This window comes from Crinia signifera, chromosome 4 (genome assembly GCF_055691185.1).
Source record: "Crinia signifera chromosome 4, ASM5569118v1, whole genome shotgun sequence".
NCBI lineage: Eukaryota > Metazoa > Chordata > Amphibia > Anura > Myobatrachidae > Crinia > Crinia signifera.
Window position 1 is genome coordinate 134681460 of NC_139220.1, and position 20426 is coordinate 134701885.

A 20426-nucleotide genomic window follows, 5' to 3' on the forward strand; every position below is an offset into this window, starting at 1 on the left:
TGCATGCGATTTGATATGGTGTGCGATGCCATGACATTAGGTATACAATAATATGATTGTATGTCCCAAAAATAGATGTAACGCACCCCCCCCCCCCTCTATCCACGCCACCCTGAAGCGTGGAGCTGATTCTATATAGTGTGGCGAGCACAGTGAGCGAAGCGAGCCCCGCGAGGGGATGCGGATTACTTTACATGTATTCCACGTCCCCTCGCGGGCTCTGTGGCTCGCTGCACTCGCCACAATATATATATATATATATATATATATGGCCAGGGGCTGAGAGAGCAGTAGTGAATAAATTAGGAAAATCGCATCGCATCGCACATCTCATGGCCCTAAAATGGCCCATGCGATGCGATTTCACTACGCTGAATAGCCCACTAAGCAAATTGCTTAGTGGGCGCCATGCTAGGAAACAAGTGCCGCCATTTGTATTCTTTTGACAGGCGTATTCTTATTCCTATGCAGGACCAGGGCAGTTTCAGCGGTGGGGCAGGAAGACAGGCGGCGTTTATGAACTCCTTAGGCTTAGGAAGCCTTGCTGAATCAGGCCCTAAATCTATAAATAGGCAGTGTAACTAAGAGAAGAAAAAATAAATTGTAATAAAAATGTGCAATAGGTATATAAAAAAATATGTATTAAAATAGGATTGAAAAAGAGAGAAGGAGGTAGCTTATCACTAGAAGGAGGAGGTCAGAAGCAGCAGCCAACATGTTTTGTCAGTAGATTTAATCAAGGGGCCCCTTGTGGAACAGTCTATGGTCCTGCTCTACAAGTAATATATCCTATATTACAGTTTATTTACAAAGTGTGACAATATGGAATTGCTCTGATAATTTGGTATCCAGTGCCACAACTCATGGTGAGTCAGGGGTTAAATAATGGGGGTGTCTGTGGATTTGCATTGGGTCATTTTGTTTTATAATATCAGATTTCTAAATTAAATTAAAATTAAATGTGTGTGTATATTTGTATAATGTATGCATATTATTTTATTCTAGTGTGACAAGATATTCTCCTCTATAGAACATAAATTTGTATAGCAGTGGCTTACATTGCGTGTATGAGTGCCATTGAGATGCAGTGTATTCAATGCCCAAACCTGTGCATAGTGACCTTATTTCTATTTGATTCTTGTACATATTTGTAAATGTCGAAATATTAGATAGATTTTGGCAGTGTTCCTGCAGCCGCCGCTGGACTCCGGAGGGTAAGTATTAGAAAAACGGTGCAGCATGTGTGGGGTGGTCTACCCTGGGACTCAGGGTTGCACACATTATAAATATGCCACTGTATAGATAGAACCTTGTGCCTTTACTGCATTCTGTATTGTAAATGGCACATTCTCATGCATGAGTTCTCCCAATTTGTGCTGTAAATTGTATCCTTGGCACAAAAGACAGGGTTAGATGTGGAGCAATCTGCACAATTGTCTGAGAGGGCCCACGGCTTGGCTCCTAACCTGCCATGTATACAGCAGAATTACTTCATGAAGTTTAGCAGTTTAAGTCTGGTTACAAATTAACTTTTCTTTGTTTGAGTCTGGCTCATTTCCCCCTGTAGATACATTACCTGGCCATTTCATTCCTCCCACTTTTGTAAGAAAAGGTGTTGCTTAAGGAACATAATTTTTCATTAGTTACCTATTAACAAAGATTTTTATGATGTCTGCGGCTATTGCCCATGACAGATTCTGAGCATACATTGCAAATGTTTAATAAAGGAAGCAGTATAGTTTAAGCAACACGTTTTACACAGATTTACCACAATGGATTGTGTGAGCCGTGAAGTTATAGCTTATATTACAAGGCAGACGCTGTGGGAAACTTTCTAATAAATTGGGAAAGGACTGGAATCTTTGTTCATGGAACCAAGTCAGACCCAGCAATTGATTGAGTTCTGTAGCCTGGTGATTTCCTCTGCCAGGAACTACTGTACAGCACCATCAGGATGTGTCCTCTACAGAAATATCTCATTACACTGCTATTTTATGGGTCATTTCACTTATTTAATGCAACCTAAAAACCTGCAAAAAAAAAGAGCAAGGTGAAGGTGGAAATATGTTATATTGTGTTATTCAGATGTGTATGAATGCTGTTTTTACTTAAAAAAGGAAAACAATTGTACAGCATTCACAGTAATGCCAGTATCCAATATACATAATAGGTAGACTCAGATTTTGCTGGTGGACTGTAAAACATTTTGTTACTGCTAGTGTAAAGTAGTGGACAGTAAAGGGCCCTACATACACAGAGATGTGTGCCAGAGATACATAACGGGAGATTCAGCACAAGAGATTTCACTCTTGTGGCTCATTTCAGACAATGAGCCACATACAGAGAGATTTGTGTCAGAGATTCAAATTGGGAGATTCAGCACGGGAGATTTCAAATCTGTCACGACTGTCACAGCCGCACATGCCATCAAACTGCACTGTGTATGTGTATTTATATATATATATATATATATATATATATATATATATATATAAATAAAATGTGGTATAGGGGTCCCCATCCCCATTCCTAAACATAGGTGTCTAGACCCCAGTAGTGCTAAATACATAAATGCCCCCACAGTGCAGGTACATAAATGCCCCCACAGTGCTGGTACATAAATGCCCCCACAGTGCTAAGTACATAAATGCCCCCACACTGCCAGATACATTTATGCCCCCACAGTGCCAGGTACATATATGCCCCCAAAGTGCCAGGTACATAAATTCCCACAGTACCTTTGCCGGCATCGGCGTCAAGGGAGCGGAGTGCGGTGGGACAGGGGTGGGTGAGCCGCTGCTGGGCTGCTCAGTCAGTGCACAGTGCGGCACCGGCATCCAGTGTCGGACTGGGGCCCACCAGGGAAATGTTGCTGCAGGGGCCCACTGAAGGGGTGTGGTCAACCACTGGTAGGTGTGGTCATCAATGTGAGGAGCATATCCGCAAAGGACACATATTATGCACAATACATACATGTACTGCCGCTCTCATTCGTACATACAGCATTCATGCATGTATGTATGAATGCTGCTCACATGCATACATACACTGACTCTCCCATTCATTCATACATGCACTGCTGCTCGCATTCATACATATATGGAGGCTCCCATTCATACATGCACTGCTGCTCACATTCATACATACATACATACATACATACATACACTGACACTCCCATTCATACATACACTGACATGCCCATTTATACATGTACTGCTGCTCTCGTTCGTACATATTTCTGGTAAAGTGCCATGGAGGGAGGAAGGGGTCTGGGTGTCAGCATTAAAAAAAACATGTGTTCCACTTTCTAGGTACTCACACCCCTCCCACCCCCTTCCTCCCTGTGTGGGCCAGCTACACTGATAAATGATGTGCTCTGACAGAGCCTGTTGCCCAGCATCTCTGTGCAGATCTGTGCGCAGCTACTCTCTCTCATAACTCCTGCAGGCGTCAGCACACTGAAGTGAAATCAGTGATGCTTTACTGACTGTCCCTGACGGAGCCCACCGCTTCTGTGCAGGGAGAGACTTTAAGCGGCTGCAGCTCCACTCCTCCTCCGGTGACGTCCTCCCCAATCCCGCATAAAGCGCAGGCTGCAAGCAGTGCCAGATAAAGGTACACAGAGGCCTGGAGCTGAAATGAATGAAGGGCCTATTTTGTGGCGCTTATATGATGTGCGATGTCACATGAGAGGGGAGGGGAATTATATGTGTATGCAGAGCCCGGCGACCCCTGTCCCCTGATAGCTATTGGGATTCCCCGCCAGGCCAGTCTGTGAGTCCGAGCCTGCCGGCATCTAATGTCAGATGCCAGCGCTGCCCGCTGCAGGAGTGTTCTGGATGGGGACTGGGGAGGCACCGGGTGGCTAACCCTGCTTGCAGCTGCAACGCCCGGCGTGGGCTCGGCATGCACTCCGTCCAGAATCGGCGCCTATGCACTGCTGTGTGCTGGGTGTCAGACCCGGGGGTGCGTTGCAGGGAGCTGGGAGAGAAGCCAATACTTGCTTGGACTAGCGGCTTCAGTGGGGCGGTGAGTGACAGCGGGGCTTCTTGTTGGCGTCTTCAGTGACGGTCGCTCAGATGGCCCTGCTCATCCCCGCGCCACACATGCGGGAGATGAGCAGGAGCATCTCAGCGACTGCTCTGAATTGACAGACAGGTCCGTTCTGAATCTTGTGCAGATTCAGAACGGCGGGGGCGCGCATGTAAATCGCTGTGTGGGCTATATACACAGCGATTTACATGCATTTTCAGGTATTTTCTGAGCAATTTGTTAAAATCGCTCAGAAAATGCCTGAATATTGTGCTGTGTGTGGGGCCCTTGAGAATGAACTAATGGTTGATGCTCAGATATACTTATCTACCTGACCCTCTCCATGAGGGAGAAATTGCTCTGTTCCTGGGCTTCCCTGGTAATGATTGCCATCACCTGTGGTGAAACACCTTTCTTATCAATTACCTTGCTCACCGCAGGTGATGGCAATCATACATTACCAGGGAAGTCCAGGAACAGAGCATTTTCTCCCTGAAGGAGAGGGTCAGGTAGGCAAGTATGTGTCTAGACCAGAGTTGTGGATGATTATTTCAGTTAATCAATGTTTAATATTTTATATTATTTATTTGAACTGTTTATCTGTGTGAAGCTGGCCATGCAGTCACAGCCACCGGTGGGAGGAGCCAACTGCCTGGCACTTGTAGTACCACCATACATTACACAGTGAATGCAGGGGATCTCCATTTACACAAATATGGACCTCTAATCACCCACTCTGATGGTCTATGGACCCCGTGTGATGTATTTAGACACACGGTCCCAAAAAAACCAGCCAGAGGGGGGTGGGAGAGGACCAAGTAATCGGGCGCACAATACTTGATTTTGTTAAATAATCAGTAAAGATTTTTCAAAAGAAGTGTGTTTTGCTGCTCTCAATTAAGGCTCTCTGTGGTCCTTAATAGAATTAGAAACAATAAGCAGGCAGAATATTATTCTAGAGAGCGCAAAAAACACTACAATGTTTTATTCATATAAAAAATACAAATTTAATTAATCATAAGTAAAATAACATCTAATAGAAAGTATATAAAATTAAGCATATAATTTGTACAATAATCTCTTAATCAGATTAAAAAGAGCATAAAAAAAAGCCGTGTCCTTTGGCCAAAACTGCCAATTAATAAATCAAAGCACTGACATTATACGATCCAATGGCAAATTTGTTGTTTAGGGTATTTGTAACTCCACATTCAATATGTAGCCAATTGTCGCATATTGGGTAGTTGGAAATGAGAATAAACAAAAGTCCAGAACTTGCAAATAAAGATACTGCACTTGATCATTTGATTGGGACCCAATTTATAGATGGGAACAAAAGTCAGTGGTAAAGATGAATTTATATATGTGCACCCGTGAGCTTCTCACTTGTAGCCTCTCTCACCGTCAGCGTGAGGTGTATAGGAGCAGGTAGTATATTAGATCACAATAGAATTGAAGATTGTGCTTGTATAGAGGATTCCACAACCTGACCACAGCATTGAGACCTGCTCGCTGTGTCAGGGAGCCGAACGCCTTCAGGCGGACGCTGCGGGGGAAGAAGTGTGTCTGCTGTTGATATCTACCTCAGCTCTCGACGCGACAATTGGCTACATATTGAATGTGGAGTTACAAATACCCTAAACAACAAATCTGCCATTGGATCGTATAATGTCAGTGCTTTGATTTATTAATTGGCAGTTTTGGCCAAAGGACACGGCTTTTTTTATGCTCTTTTTAATCTGATTAAGAGATTATTGTACAAATTATATGCTTAATTTTATATACTTTCTATTAGATGTTATTTTACTTATGATTAATTAAATTTGTATTTTTTATATGAATAAAACATTGTAGTGTTTTTTGCGCTCTCTAGAATAATATTCTGCCTGCTTATTATATGATCTCCATTTACAGCCTGTAGTTGGAAGAACAGTGCTCAGAGAAAGTAAGAAAGTAACTTGTAATAAATTTTTAGTCTGTGCACGTTTATCACCAGTCAGTAGCATACTATACACGCGACAATAATCAGTCAAGAGTGTGTGTGTGTGGTCATTCCTTTAGTATTGGGCATGCCAGGTACCGTGAATCTCAACATAGCACTTTTGATATTGCAGTAAAGCGAAGAATGTTCAAAATAGCGGAAAGTTAAATAAAGCACATGCTTCATATTCCTCCCAACATATCAGAACTTTTGTTCCTCCCACCTTTTTCCTCCCACATCACGTTGGGGGTGTGACTGCTGTATGAATGCCCAAGTGCATACTTAGTGCATAAAATGTGTTATGCTGCCCCTTAATCACCTCCATGCCCCCCTTCCAAGCAGCTGGTATATTCGCCCAGATGCAGAACTGTACACATTTATGTGACAGTACCGCACCTATCTATAAATATTCACAAGAGATCCATGTGAAAACAGACGCATCCTTGCATATGCACAACTCTGTATATTTTACAGTGCCGTTGACACAGTCATGCTGAATTTTGTCTATGTGCATACACCCTGTTGCCTCCCAGTTTTACCCCATTGACTGTAAGTAGGATGCGACAGAGTTGTGCATGAGACTAAGGGCATAATTTAGACCTGGTTACAAAGTACCTTTTTTCCTCAAACCTCGCTGCAGGTGGGGTAGATGTAACATGCGCAGAGCCTAAACACACAAGATCCTTCTGTGAAACGGTGTTCAAACCTGCGTCTTCCCCTTGTTATTTCTATGTTTGTAGGCTATGTGCTTTTAACAATAACGTGATACAATAGAGTTATCATTATTATTATTATTATTATTATCATTATCATTTTTGCGGGTTCAGCAAAGCTATATAATGGTCCTTTTTTACGGAAATCAATAATGTAGAGCAGTGGTTCCAACGTTGCTGTGAGGGATCCTCAAAATATCCGTTAAAAATGCCAGCTCCACTCACAGCGACTGTTCTTTTTTGGGTGCAATATTTAACTAAACTTCAAATAATTGACTTGCCTGTATTTGTATTTATTTCTATATACTAAAAAAATGCTAAAGCGGTGCTGGTACTTTTAGTGGATATTTTGAGGATCGTTCAGACCAACGTTGGCACTCAAAGAGTTAATATAAGTACTGTGGATGTTTCAAATTGAGAGGAGGGGGTACCTTATAAATGAAAAGCCTCATCAATGGGTATGAAAGAGAAAAAAGCTTGGAAACTGATGATGTAGAGCAGGGGTGGGGAACCTCAGGCCCGGGGGCCATATGCGGCCCCGTAGCCGGTCTCAGTGGCCCTCCCACCCGCCTGGCAGCTTTGCCGGGTGTCAAGTACAGGGGAATTCTCGTGAGAGGTCAGTAGTTCTTGCGAGATTCCTCTAAATCAACAGCAGCCAGAAACTGTCAGGCCTATTCAGCGGCAGCCACCGGAGCGTGGGGCGGCTGCAGCAGGACAATTTGTAAGATACATTTTTACATATGGCCCCCGAATAATTTTTTCCCCATACAAACGGCCCTTGGCACAAAAAAGGTTCCCCACCCCTGATGTAGAGGAAAGATGGGTAAATAAATGACATACAGGGGGGAATTTACTAAAGGAAATTTGTAAAAAAAAATAGGGTACTCTTTACTTAGCACGGCGCCCACGATTTTGATCGTGTGCATCGCAGGTAAAAAAATTGCGGGCATCGCGGGCATTGAATGCACTAAAAATCGGGTGCGACGCGACCGATGCGATGCCCGCGATTTCCCATAGGGAACAATGTTAAATGTCTCAATTGACCCGACTTTCATGTTCAATGCCTCAATTGACCCGATTTTTCCATGGGAAACAATGTTAAATGGCCCACAGAGGCCAAATAGCCACCCTGAAGTGTGAAATGGCCCCCACAATTGTTAACGCCACCCCACGATCAACGTCAACCCGAAGCGTGGCGAGCGCAGCGAGCCCGCGAGGGGCGGCGGTACGCGTCCTACGACCTTTTCATACCCCCACTATCCACTACGGCGTGGAGTTGAGAATAGAATAGTGTGGCGAGTGCAGCGAGCCACCGAGCCCGAATCGTGGCGAGCGCATCGAGGGGACGCGGATACCTTCACAGGTAAACGCGTCCCTTCGCGGGCTTCACAGGTATCCGCGTCCCCTCGTCGGTCGCGTCGCACCCGATTTTTTAGTGCATTCAATGCCCGCGATGGGCGCCATGATAAGTAAAGAGTACCAAAAATAGGTGTATTTTTATCCAGAAATACACTTATTTTTGACATTTACTATCCCGAAAATACAGCAATTCGTATTTGTATTGATGTGCTATCAATACGAATATGAATTGCCGTATTTATGGGATAGTAAATGTCAAAAATAAGTGTATTTCTGGATACAAATACACCTATTTTTTTTACAAATTTCCTTTAGTAAATTTCCCCCACAGTACCTTGAGTCCTGCTGGAGAAAGTGCGCTAAATAAATGAAACTTACTTACTTACTTACATGAAAGGCAGCATTCAGATAGAAGTCTTGGAAAGTGCTATCTAGTCAGAGTTTGACAGTTGGACTTTTGTTTAATACAGTTTTTAGAATATCTTTTTAACTAAAAGTTACTTGGATTTTCTAATGATCCTTAACATGTTGCTGTTGAATACCCACATTGTCATAAGCATCAACCCTGACTTCAGTGTTTCTGACCAGCTCCAAATACTAATTCACCATATGTTAGATATTCCGTGGTATCTGGGAAAGACATCAGACACAGGAAAAGCATTTAAATTGCATAATCTGAACACTATATTAATAAGAATCTGGATATAATAATTTGTTTGCAAAATACGTATGGCATGTTATAGTTCAGAAAGCAAAAAGAAGACTAATAAATTCACTCAAATTCAAATCTACAAAATATAGTAGATAAACCAGTGGCGTAGCTATAGCTCCGCAGCCCCTGCGGTGGCGGGGAGGTGCAGAGAACATATGGGCGCCGGGGGTCTGCGGGGCTATAGTTACCCGCTGCTGTCTTGCCTGCCTTCATGGTCCCGTCGCCGTCTCCTGGCACCGGCTCCTGCTGCTATAATGAAAACTGATTCTTAGAAAATGGCTGCCCCCATACTGCAGACAGTTTTCTGTCTGCAGTATGGGGGCAGCCATTTTCTAAGAGTCTGTTTTCATTATAGCAGCAGGAGCCGGCGACGGGACCGTGACTGCAGTTTCGGCCGGGCAGGTACGAGTATCGGGGGGGGGGGGGGGGAGTGCGCCGAGGGGAGGGCAAGGGGGGGGGCGCATAATAGGTAGTTACGCCACTGAGATAAACGGTAGCTATAAAATAATTTATTGCTATGGACAACTTCATTTTAAGATGTTTTAATAAATCTGAATTATTTATTTATTTATTTACAGTTTCAAGGGGGGTCGCGGGAGCCGGGCATCTTTCTTGGGAGGGTTGCCTCTCTTCCCGGGGGGGCCCGATTTCCGTGACCCTCCCGGCCATTTCAGGAGGGTAGGCAACCCTGGATTATGTTGTTTCTACACACAGATTATTTTTTGCTTCATTGCTTTACATTGTAGTGGAAAGCAAAAGTACACAACTTGGTACAGAACTAACAGAGTTTTTAAATCTGCACTACCACCAACAGGTTTAGTAAACTCTTAAAGGGTCAACAGTGTCTAGATACTATAGGTCGACACCAACATGCACAAGGTCAACAAAAGGTGAAAACAAGCAATATTTTGAAATGGAAAAGGTTGACATATGAAGAGGTCGACATGAGTTTTTCACATTTTTTGCTGCCAATGTCTACACCTGAGCATGTGATCTCCCAATTATTTTAGTAAGTTCCCTTTTATGGCTCGCTGACACACTTAACCATTCCCACTCGGAGTCCATGTGTATGTTTAAACATGGAGAAGTCCATAAAAAGAACCAAAAAAATCATGAAAAACTTGTGTTGACCATTTTTTATGTCGTACTTTTGCTTTTGTCGAACTATAGACAGTGTCAACCTTATACATGTTGATCACTTGTCAATGTCAACATTTTCAAAGTTTCTACTGCATCTCTAAATGCACTAAAGCCCCTTCAGCGGTGCTCTATTGCAGATGATAATGCCAGCTACAGAGGCGTTACCCCATAGAAGTCTGTGGGCTTCTCCCTGCAGTGCTGTGCAAGGATCCCTCCAAGCATTCCCCTCGGATGCCAGTATCACTCCCGGGGCACAGAGCTACATACGCAATTAGCATCATCGCAATGGGTGGCAGGATGCACTGCAAGTGGATGGAACATACCACCCCCTCTCTGTATATGTATGTGTATATATATTTAGAGAGAGAGGGATACTTCTGAGTGTCTGGCAGATCTGCATAAAGGATGAAACGTGTTGAGTGACCCCAAAAAGATGATATCGACACCTATTGTGTGCTATGAGAATTGGCACATTCAGATAAGCGGTCTTCATTTTACTAAACTGTATGAACCTTTATTGTTTTTATTAAAGTATTTTATGCAGTATTACGATATTGCCATCTGTCCTCCTTCTCTTCACATATATGCCTATATGTATCCAAGAACTACCCAGACGGGAGCTGGTAATATCTGCATCATCTTGGAATATCTCATGCGCAGTTTTGCAACCACTAATAAGGGTACACCTTCGTTGTTGGGGTGTTCTACTTAATGGTGGTGGGATAAACATTTCTTAAAAAATACTACACTAGGAGGTGCTGTTCTTACATTCTCACGAGCTCCATTACACAGCCCTGTTTTTCTTGTCTCTGCACCCTCCCCACTCCCCAGGCCGGGAATCGTGGCACAATATAGAGGGCGGAACATATTTCCACGAGTGGGTGGAGCTACGATCATGGGCCACCATCAGGGGGAGTTTCTGGGTACTCAGAATCTACACTCCCCCCCCCCCCCTGCATGCACCACTGTTGTGAGAATCCCATTTAATTTTCACAGTGAATTCATTATGCAGATTGACCAGAAGGAACAAGAGCAGAACGTGTATTGTAGCACGTACACTTATACACATTAGTATGTATGCACAGACCCAATAAAACTTTATCTGGAAAAGAGTAAGAAGGTCATTGGGAGCATATCTGATGCTGAAATACAGATGTTTTTTGATCGTTTACTCAGCACTAATTGAACTGGAGCAGAACTCTTACAGCATAAAGTTGCATTTACTGTACTTTCACTGTGTCACCCGAACCCACTACATCAATATATATTATTATTATTATCATCGCTTATTTATACGGCGCCACAAGGGTTCCATAGCGCCTGCCAATACATAGGTATATCTGCCCATAAACAATTACTTTGCTGCTGGTATTACTACTTTAAATGTGTTGCTTGAAAAAAGGTAATTTTCAAATTGATCTTAATCAATGTTGTATTTCAGTGGCTAAAACACACATTTACTAACCGCAAACCTTATCATTGATTTAGATCAATGTTCTTTAAATGGACAAATCTGCTAACAACCAGTTAATAACATAATAACACATTATATGTATATGAATAATAAAACTTAATAACATAAGAGCTTTATAAAAACATTTTCATTTTATTAATTAACAGTTATTTATATAGCGCACACATATTCCGCAGCGCTTTACAGTGTATATTTGAACATTCACATCTCTCCTTGTCCCAGTGGAGCTTACAATCTATATTACCTATGACATGCGCACACACATTCATATTTGTGAGCCATTTAACTTACCAGTATATTTTTGCATTGTGGGAGGAAACCGGAGTACCCGGAGGAAACCCACGCAAGTACAGGGAGAATATACAAACTCCGCACAGTTAGGGCCATGGTGGGATTCAAACCCATAAATTCAGCGCTGTGAGACAGTAATGCTTCATGAATCTTTTTAACCCTAAATATCTCCTTAAATGTTACCACACACCCCCACCACCCTCCCCCCCCCACACACACACACACTGATTTATTTACTTCAAGTCACATGGTCATCAGACACCATCAATCTTTTGCCAGTAACTTACAAGCAGTGTTGTTGTATTCATATCTGCAACTTTATACAAATGCCAGTAACAGCCCTTCCCCGGGTGCATAAGTGTGCATCTGAGTGTGCAAGGATTGGAACACCCACTTTGTATATCTGAAATAATCCCACTTGGTGCTATTTTACATACAATCAACATTACAAAGTGTACCATTCCCATTTAAAGTTGGTTACTGTTAAAGTCTCCTCTCCAGAGAATCGCAGAGAGGAAAAATTCTCTGTCACTTCAGGGGGCTGTGCTGAGCTGCCACATCTCTAGGCTCCACTCCCAAAATGCCACAATTCATGACTTTGTGGGGCAGATGATGGGGTTAAATTCTGCAAATTTGCATAATTTAGTCCCATCTCCTCCTTTCGGTGCCACCATTATAATCTCCTCATCCTTCCCGCTGCACTAAGTAGTGGGTGGGATGTGGGAGATTCAGCCACTCTTCTTGTCAATTTTTTACACTAATAGATCAAATTTGCATTTGCCTATTCAACGTCAGGGCTGTTCCTCCGACTGACGGAAAAATCCGACAGTACAAAAACTCAGGGATCAGCGAATTTCTCACCAATCCCGTGTTTTTGTCAGAAACGGCTGCTAATTTGAGAAAATTTGCTCCGACTATAAAAATGTTGGATCTGGGGGGGGCGATGGGCATCTCACCGGGGAGCAGTCAGTAACTTCCCCTGTATCAGCGCTGATACTGTAGCTGTGGCCGCTGCTGCAGAGTGCTGACAGCCCTGCATGGAGCTGGGGAAGAGCTGTCAGTGCTGCATGGAGCTGGTGAAGAGCTATTAGTGCAGCATGGAGCAGGGGGAGAATTGTCTGCCGTTGCAGGGCTCCCTTCACAGCAGCGTCCGGACACACTGCCTGCAGGACCGCATCTTTCTCCAGGTAACAGATCAGGCAGTGTGACCGGCCGCTGCTGCTGTCAGTGAAGGGAGCCCTGCAGAGCTGACAGGGCTCCCCCAGCTCCCTCAGCAAAATGTATTACATTTTTATAAAAAATGTAAATACATTTGTGTACATTTCATGTACTATAACTCATTTTGATTATAGCTATGTTGCACAATAAAATACATTATACATACATATTTTTAACAAAAAGACAGACATGTTCCAGGGAAAGAAATTGACATCCTATGTAAACCTTCCCAATAATACATATAAGTTTCCTAGTATCCTACTTCTTCATAATTCCTGATATGGAATGTGTGTATCGTTCAACATACAGTCACCATTTCCATTCTACAACTGTAGTTAATCTTATTTATTCTTCTTCTTCTGCTTCTTCTTCTTATTATTAGTAGTAACAATTTAGGCGGGACTTGTTCTTGTTTCCAATACTGAGCGATGGCTACTTTAGCAGCTATAAATATATGATTGAGAATGTACAATTTATATCGGAACACCGCAAATTCGATGAGTTTTCATTTATAAAATTAATGGAATAATGCAAAAATGATATTTATACTTAGAAATATATTTTTTCTATTAGTCTATTAATTTCTATAGACAAAACTCAGGAGTATACTGGAGTATGACAGGTGAGGCTCTGCCTCGATGTCTACCCTGACCACACCTATGCTTGGTGCAGTAATGCTGTGTACACACGGGGGCAATAGGGGCTGAAATAGCTGGGAATATGGTCGCTGGCGACCATATTGCCAGTGATGGGAGTGTGCCGGGTGCGTGCTCTCGTTTTCAGCCCCATCTAATCGCTGGTTACCTCTGTGGCACCGCCAGCTGAAGTTCCTTTTCATCAGCGACCATCTCTGGTCGCTGATGAAAAGGGGACACTGAGCAATATATCTCCCCCGTGTGTACGGGGCTTAACTCCATCAGAATACGGCTGCCAATGTTAGAGATTAAGCAACTGAGTTTGCAGCCAATACTGGGGGAATCTCAATTGGTACTGCACCTGTGTGCAAACACATTGCGGGATACATGCACTGTGTAAATTTATAGTGAGTTACAAGCATGCTCAGTTGAAAAACATTGTACATTTGTGCAAAGATCACCGAACCGTGCGACTCATTCTTTATCTACTGGAACCAGCTGCCATTACTAAAAAACTGTATTTTTTTTTTTTTTTTTAGTTTTAAATAGATTATTAACATAATTTCCCTTTTTCCTACAGTGATCTCAGCATGAACAACATAACCAGGCTGCCCCCTGGCACCTTACACAACCTGCACTACCTCGAGGAACTGTAAGTATTTCTATATATACTGTAAAGTTAGAGAACATTTTGGGTCCTTATTGTTATATTTTTGGGGAGAACCATAAAGAGCATTTCAGACTCTGTCAGCACCAACATATTCAGCTGGCAAATGTGAAACACTTGTGTAAAAACTTCCGTTGCGGGGGAAAGAAATGTTTTTATGCAAGCAGGGGCTCGATCATGCAAATGTACATTTTAAAACCTAAACTGGAAAGCTTCTTGGAAATACTTAAGCAGCAGGATATTAAACATTTCAGTGCTTGGTCATGTTTATTAAAATGGACAGTAAAGTTATAATGAAAAACGGTTGTTCGCATTTGATTGTGTCAAGAACAATGAGGAGCAAGTTTTATGACAGCGTTACTCAAACTAATTGCTTTTAATAAAGACTTTCCTCTCTATAAATGGGACTTCAGTAGAGCCCCACGCTAATTTTATATAAATAGACACTTATATACTCTACTTATAAATCATTTTAAATCATAAAATGGAGAACTGGTGCCTGCTGGAACTATATAATTCTTCAATACTACTGTGTATATAATAGGGAACTAAGACTATAGTTCTGTTATTTTTAGGATTATAACATGCAACATTTCCATACACTGTCTATGGACACTTACCTTGCCATTGTATAGTAACCCAGAATATGTATCATATTAAAGTTATAGTATACTTCCCAACTGTCCTTATTACAGCGGGACAGTCCGAACACTGGCCACAGTGTTCCAAGGGCTCTGCAAAACAGTTGGTAATCCCTGATGCTGTGTGCATGGGCAGGGCATCTATACAGTGCATTGATATCAGTCAGGGCTGCACAGCTGCTAAGAGATCGTTGGGCATGCCCCAAAATTAGGAAAACAGGAAATGCCACATGTGACCATGCCCACCCAATCAAAGCCACACCTCCATTTCACTGAGGCCCCCTTTTTGTTGGGAGGTATAGTTATAGGGTATCTAGGCTTAATTTCATATGTGAAGGCAATTATTTGTTTAAGTGTCCACTTTCTGAAAGAAATCTAAGCTCCCCGTGATATGTAACAACATTTATTCACAGCTACTGCTGTCTGATATTGCTGTCCTAAGTAAGGATGGTACAGGCCCAATTTCTCCGTAATAAGGAGCAAACAGATATTTTTTCTTAACATAGCTTCCTCTACTATTTGCTTTGTTTCAAACAGAAGACCAAATGTTAAAAATAAGTCAAGGAGGTACTTGTGTAGTTTCACGGCGCCAGCATGGCGCCGTGCGTCTGAGTCCCCTTGCGGGGCACGCTTCGCTCGCCCACGCTGCGGGCTCGGTGGCTCGCTACACTCGCCACGCAATTTAACATCAACTCCATGCCAACATGGATAGTGGAGGTATGAACTATCCATGTTGGCATGGAGTTAAGTTACATTTTTGGACATATTTCGTGGCAAGCGTACACCCGGAAGTAGCACGGCGCCATGCTGGCGCCGTGAAACTACACAAGTACCGTAAAGGATCATCAAAATGACACTAAGATCTCAGCTTGTGTCTGCAGGCTCCCAGACATACAGTATTCTCTCTTAAGCTGGATACTAACTATACAATTATCTGGTAGATCATGTAAGAATTTACAATGAGCCAGAGAATTGTATAATGTTCATGCACATACAATCTCCATTTAAAAGATGAGCTAAATTTGGTCAAGATATTGTGCCACCTTATGGGGCCTACACTGGGGGATTTCAGGGCATTTTCTAAGCGATCTCACTAGAAAATGTTCCTACATTGCCCTGTGTGTGTGTGTGTGTCGCGCGCTTCGCTATTGCCCCCGCGATTAATATTCAGCATGCTGGATAAATCTACTTAATATTCGTCAGGGAAGCATGTATTGTCTAATGAATGACATGCAGAGAAATCTTCCAATAGTTGTAAATAGTCCAATAGTTGTAGGTATAAACCTAAATACACATTGTACAATTTTTTTGAGCAAGGCAACTATCAGGATGATTATTTACCAAAGGAAGGACCTGATATCTGCACGACATACTTTTTTTTTTTACAGTATTTTTTTTAATTGCCCAATTTCTCAAAAAAAAAATCAAAAAATTTAGTTTACCCACACACTACCTGATTTTCACACCTCAACATATTTTATGGTCAGATAATTGAGAATGTATATACAGTGGTCGATATCGATAGATTTTGGCTGAGATTTTTGGTCCTGCCTGATAGATTAAACGACCATGTTTGTGGTCAAGATTTGTCCAAGTTATCTGCAAAGCGATGAAATGATCATTCATGCACACTATGCAATAAATTAGGTCCAGGCTCTTCTGGTCTTTAGGGCAGATAAAAAAGTGTTGGAATGAACAACTGTGTACGTACGATAATGGATGATTCCTTGGCATGAAAAATGTTTAGTTAAGCTGGTGACATACTATGTGACTTCAGGCCAATTTGGCTACATATGGCAGATCAGCCCGAGAATTGTTCGTGTGTGCAATATCTGGTCGAAATCATATCTGCTTCTGACATAGAATGTACAACAGATGATGAGGGAAATTTACTAAAGTTGCCCACAGACGCTACAATTGTACTGTGCTATGTGTTTTTGTCTGTACAATGGTTCTATACAATTTTTCTACCAGCTTGCGATGCGATGTGCACTTGGATGCCTGCGATGTGATGTGATGAACCCATGTTTGTAATGTTAAATTTCAGATGTAGTCTAAAAAGTACGTGCAGCACGTACTTTTTTAGACATACAATATCGGGCTCCCAGGAACGCGCATCTCATCGCACAATCCCATAAACACCATCCAATAATTGTACATAAGATGCAATTTGTGCTTAAAAAGTACAAAACGCATTCGATAATTGATGCGTCTGTGGGCACCTTAAGATGTGAGTTGTATTTGACATGGGATGTTGCTATTGGCAACCAATCAGACACTACTTCTGATTTTTTAGCACCTTCTAGTAGATAATAGATATCATCTGATTGGTTGCCCATAGCAACATCCCATGTGAAATACAACTCACATCTTAGTAAATTTCCCCCGATATGTCTGTTCCGTTGTTTGTGCAGTGTGTATGGAGATTTGCCCTATGACTGCCAGTGACATGATTTGGAATAGAAAGGATAATTTGAATCCATATGATTCTTATGGATTGCAATGTGTACACTGTACATTGGCTGTTTTCAGTATTGTTTCAGTTGGTTGGGCAAAATCATATAGTGTGTACCCAACTTACTTACAGTATGTCATCTTAAGTAAACATTGCTTAGTGTGTACACAGTTTAAGAGTCAAACTGATTCAGGGGCACACATAATGCCAATGTTCTATGGCATACCCATTACCCTTTGCGTACTTACAATAGTGATGTTCCACACAACTCAGAAATGGAGAGGCAAAGTGATGTACCATCCTGGGTTGTGACTGGGAGGTAGTCTAAAGTGAACGCAAGAAAGTGTTTCTCGTGGGCATGTGATGAGTATATATCGCAGACATTCACAGAAAGTGGCTGCATTCCCCAATGCACAGCTGCTTCCATGGAAGCCATATTCAGACAGAGAACCTTCACTTGTCATTGGACTGGCGTAAGTATAAATAGTGCACCGGTGGTGTTACTGTGTTCACGGGGTGCTGAAAGTGGGCGTCTAAAGGCATGCACATCCGCCATCCGCTTGTGTACAAGGGGGAGAATGAGACTAAAATTTTATATTATAACTTTTGTGACTCCGCCAACAAATGCCAGCAGTGACCACATCTGGATTACATCCATAGTGTAGGGAACATTGATATCTCTGTAGCTGGAAGATTTAACCAATTACATCCAGTGGTAAATTTACAGGGCTACACAAAGTAATTAATAGGAGGAATTATGGACTGCTATACAGTAGGTATTTCTCCTATTTTTGCCCCTGTCCCCTGCACCATAAATGAAAACTATTTTTACATGCATGTGGTTATAAAATAAAGTCTTAGTTATCTCTCTCTCTCTCTTTCTCTCTCTCTCTCTCTCTCTCTCTCTCTCTCTCTCTCTCTCTCTCTCTCTCTCTCTCTATCTATCTATATATATATATATATATATATATATATATATACATGCGCTATATAAGAAACTGCAAATATATATATATATATATATATATATATATATATATATATATATATATATATATATATATATATATATATATATATATATAGCAGGGTACAGCAGCGGCACTCAGCGGATTTCAAACAGCCAAAAATAGCCCACACCAAGGGTTGATAAGTTTAAGCTTTCGGATTTATTTCAATCCTTCATCAGAGTTGAAATAAATCCGAAAGCTTAAACTTATCAACCCTTGGTGTGGGCTATTTTTGGCTGTTTGAAATCCGCTGAGTGCCGCTGCTGTACCCTGCTATCATTCTTCATTTGGAATTGGATGGCACCTCGGTTGTTGTTAATAGGATTGGATGCGAGTGCCGGTTTTCCCTATACTTAGGGTTGTTAGGTACAAAAACAATAGTTAGTAGGCAATGGTGTCACAAAGTAGTGTGTAGGATGCAAGCTATATCCGGATGTCATCTGAGGAATGGTGACACCACAAAGCCATCTCGTACACAGTGACAGAAGCTGGGTTCTGCTAAGCAACATTCCATGCAGCACCCAGCTCCTGTCAGAGTGCAGGAAATTACACTGCACACAGGCAGTTTCCAAGCCCAGCCTACATCTCCAGGAGCCCCAGAGTGATTAAAATAGGGGTTGGGTCACAAGGGAGTCCTTGCGAGGCCAGGTCTCCTCCCATGAAGCCCGCACCTCTTTTACACTAGTGCACCTATAGCACGTACATGGACTCCCCCCTCTGCAGCGGGTGTCACTCAAGTAAGTGATGTCACTGCTAGTGGGGCCTACATTGCAATCCGGGGGGGGGGGGGGGGTTGTTAATATACAAGACTACTAGTTGTAAGCATCATCACAATTCCTGCCAGTTTGCCTAATTTTGTAAGCAGCAGTAAATTCAATCTTAAAAACCGTTTCCCCCCATGGAGTTAAAAGTCCTGTACAGAGAGTGATGCGTTTCATATTATGCAAAAGTACCCTTGAGAGTTATGTGACGTCTGCCAAGCTTTTGAGATATGATAGCACATAAGGTTGTATAAACAAACTATCGTCTTTGAAACCATGAATTATTTCTGCGTACAGATATGGAGAATGTGATTGTAGATGGTGGATCAACAGATGTGTCAAGTTTGTTATAAATGTAGTGCTAATATCTTTGCTTAAACTGAGTAGTGCTCATGCCTGTGACTGTGTATAAGAAGATATCAAATGTGAGTTTTATTAATATCTCAGTCAAATTTTGTATTCATAGTGGATCATTTTCTGCATTAATAACCAATCACTAAATAAGATTGTCTACTAAGTACACATAAAACTGAGGGCGAGATGTACTAAGCCTTGAAAAGTGATAAAATGGAGTGTAACATAGGGCCTAATTCAGCTTCAGTTGTAGTTTTGCGGAAACAAAAATGCACAATTACAACTGCTCTCTCTGACATGCTGGGGGCTGCCCGCACAGCTGGCTAGCATGCCCGATTGCAAATGGATATTTTGCATAATCATCCATTTGCACCCAGGGAGAAATCATTCGATGGACCATGGAATGATTTTTCCAGCGCTCACAGATCAGAAACACCTCTATGGTGTCTCTGATCTGCGAGCACCCTGTGTTGGAAGCAGTCGGGCAGCTGACATCCGCTGATGTCAGCTGCCCACCTGGAAATTACCATGGGAACACCCAGCATTTTCATGTAAACGCCCATGAAACGCTGGGCGTTCACATGGGCTACACCGTCCCTGCTAGGTGCAAGCGGGACAACGAACATGTAGTTCACTGTGCCCGCTCGCACCCTGCGTCTGCACATGCACACAAAAAAGTGATCGCACAGGGGGGACCGAATCAACTAGAATAACCGCCAAAGTTCATTCTGAATCATATTTCATGAGCTTGAATTCTCTTCCTAGGGAATGGAAGCATATGTACAACCTCTAACATCATTGAGATGCAATTGTTAAGCTGTAATGATAATTGAGAAGTAACAGATTTTGGTAAAAAAATTGGGTACTTATGTAGTATCTGGGCGTCCGATTTAGAAATCGGATCGGATCGCATCACATCGCATGCGATCAAATCGTATGCGATGCGATGGTCAAGATTTTTCCATAGGATTCAATGTTAA

At 42.2% G+C, this 20426-nt stretch overlaps 1 protein-coding gene across 1 annotated transcript in view; it reads left to right on the plus strand.

Moving 5' to 3' along the window:
- Positions 1–20426, plus strand: part of LGR5 (leucine rich repeat containing G protein-coupled receptor 5) — a 179506-nt gene that overhangs the window by 69130 nt on the left and 89950 nt on the right. The window contains exon 2 of the mRNA XM_083182546.1: positions 14139–14210. Within this exon, the coding sequence (XP_083038672.1) occupies positions 14139–14210 (72 nt within the window). The remainder of the gene's footprint in view (positions 1–14138; positions 14211–20426) is intronic.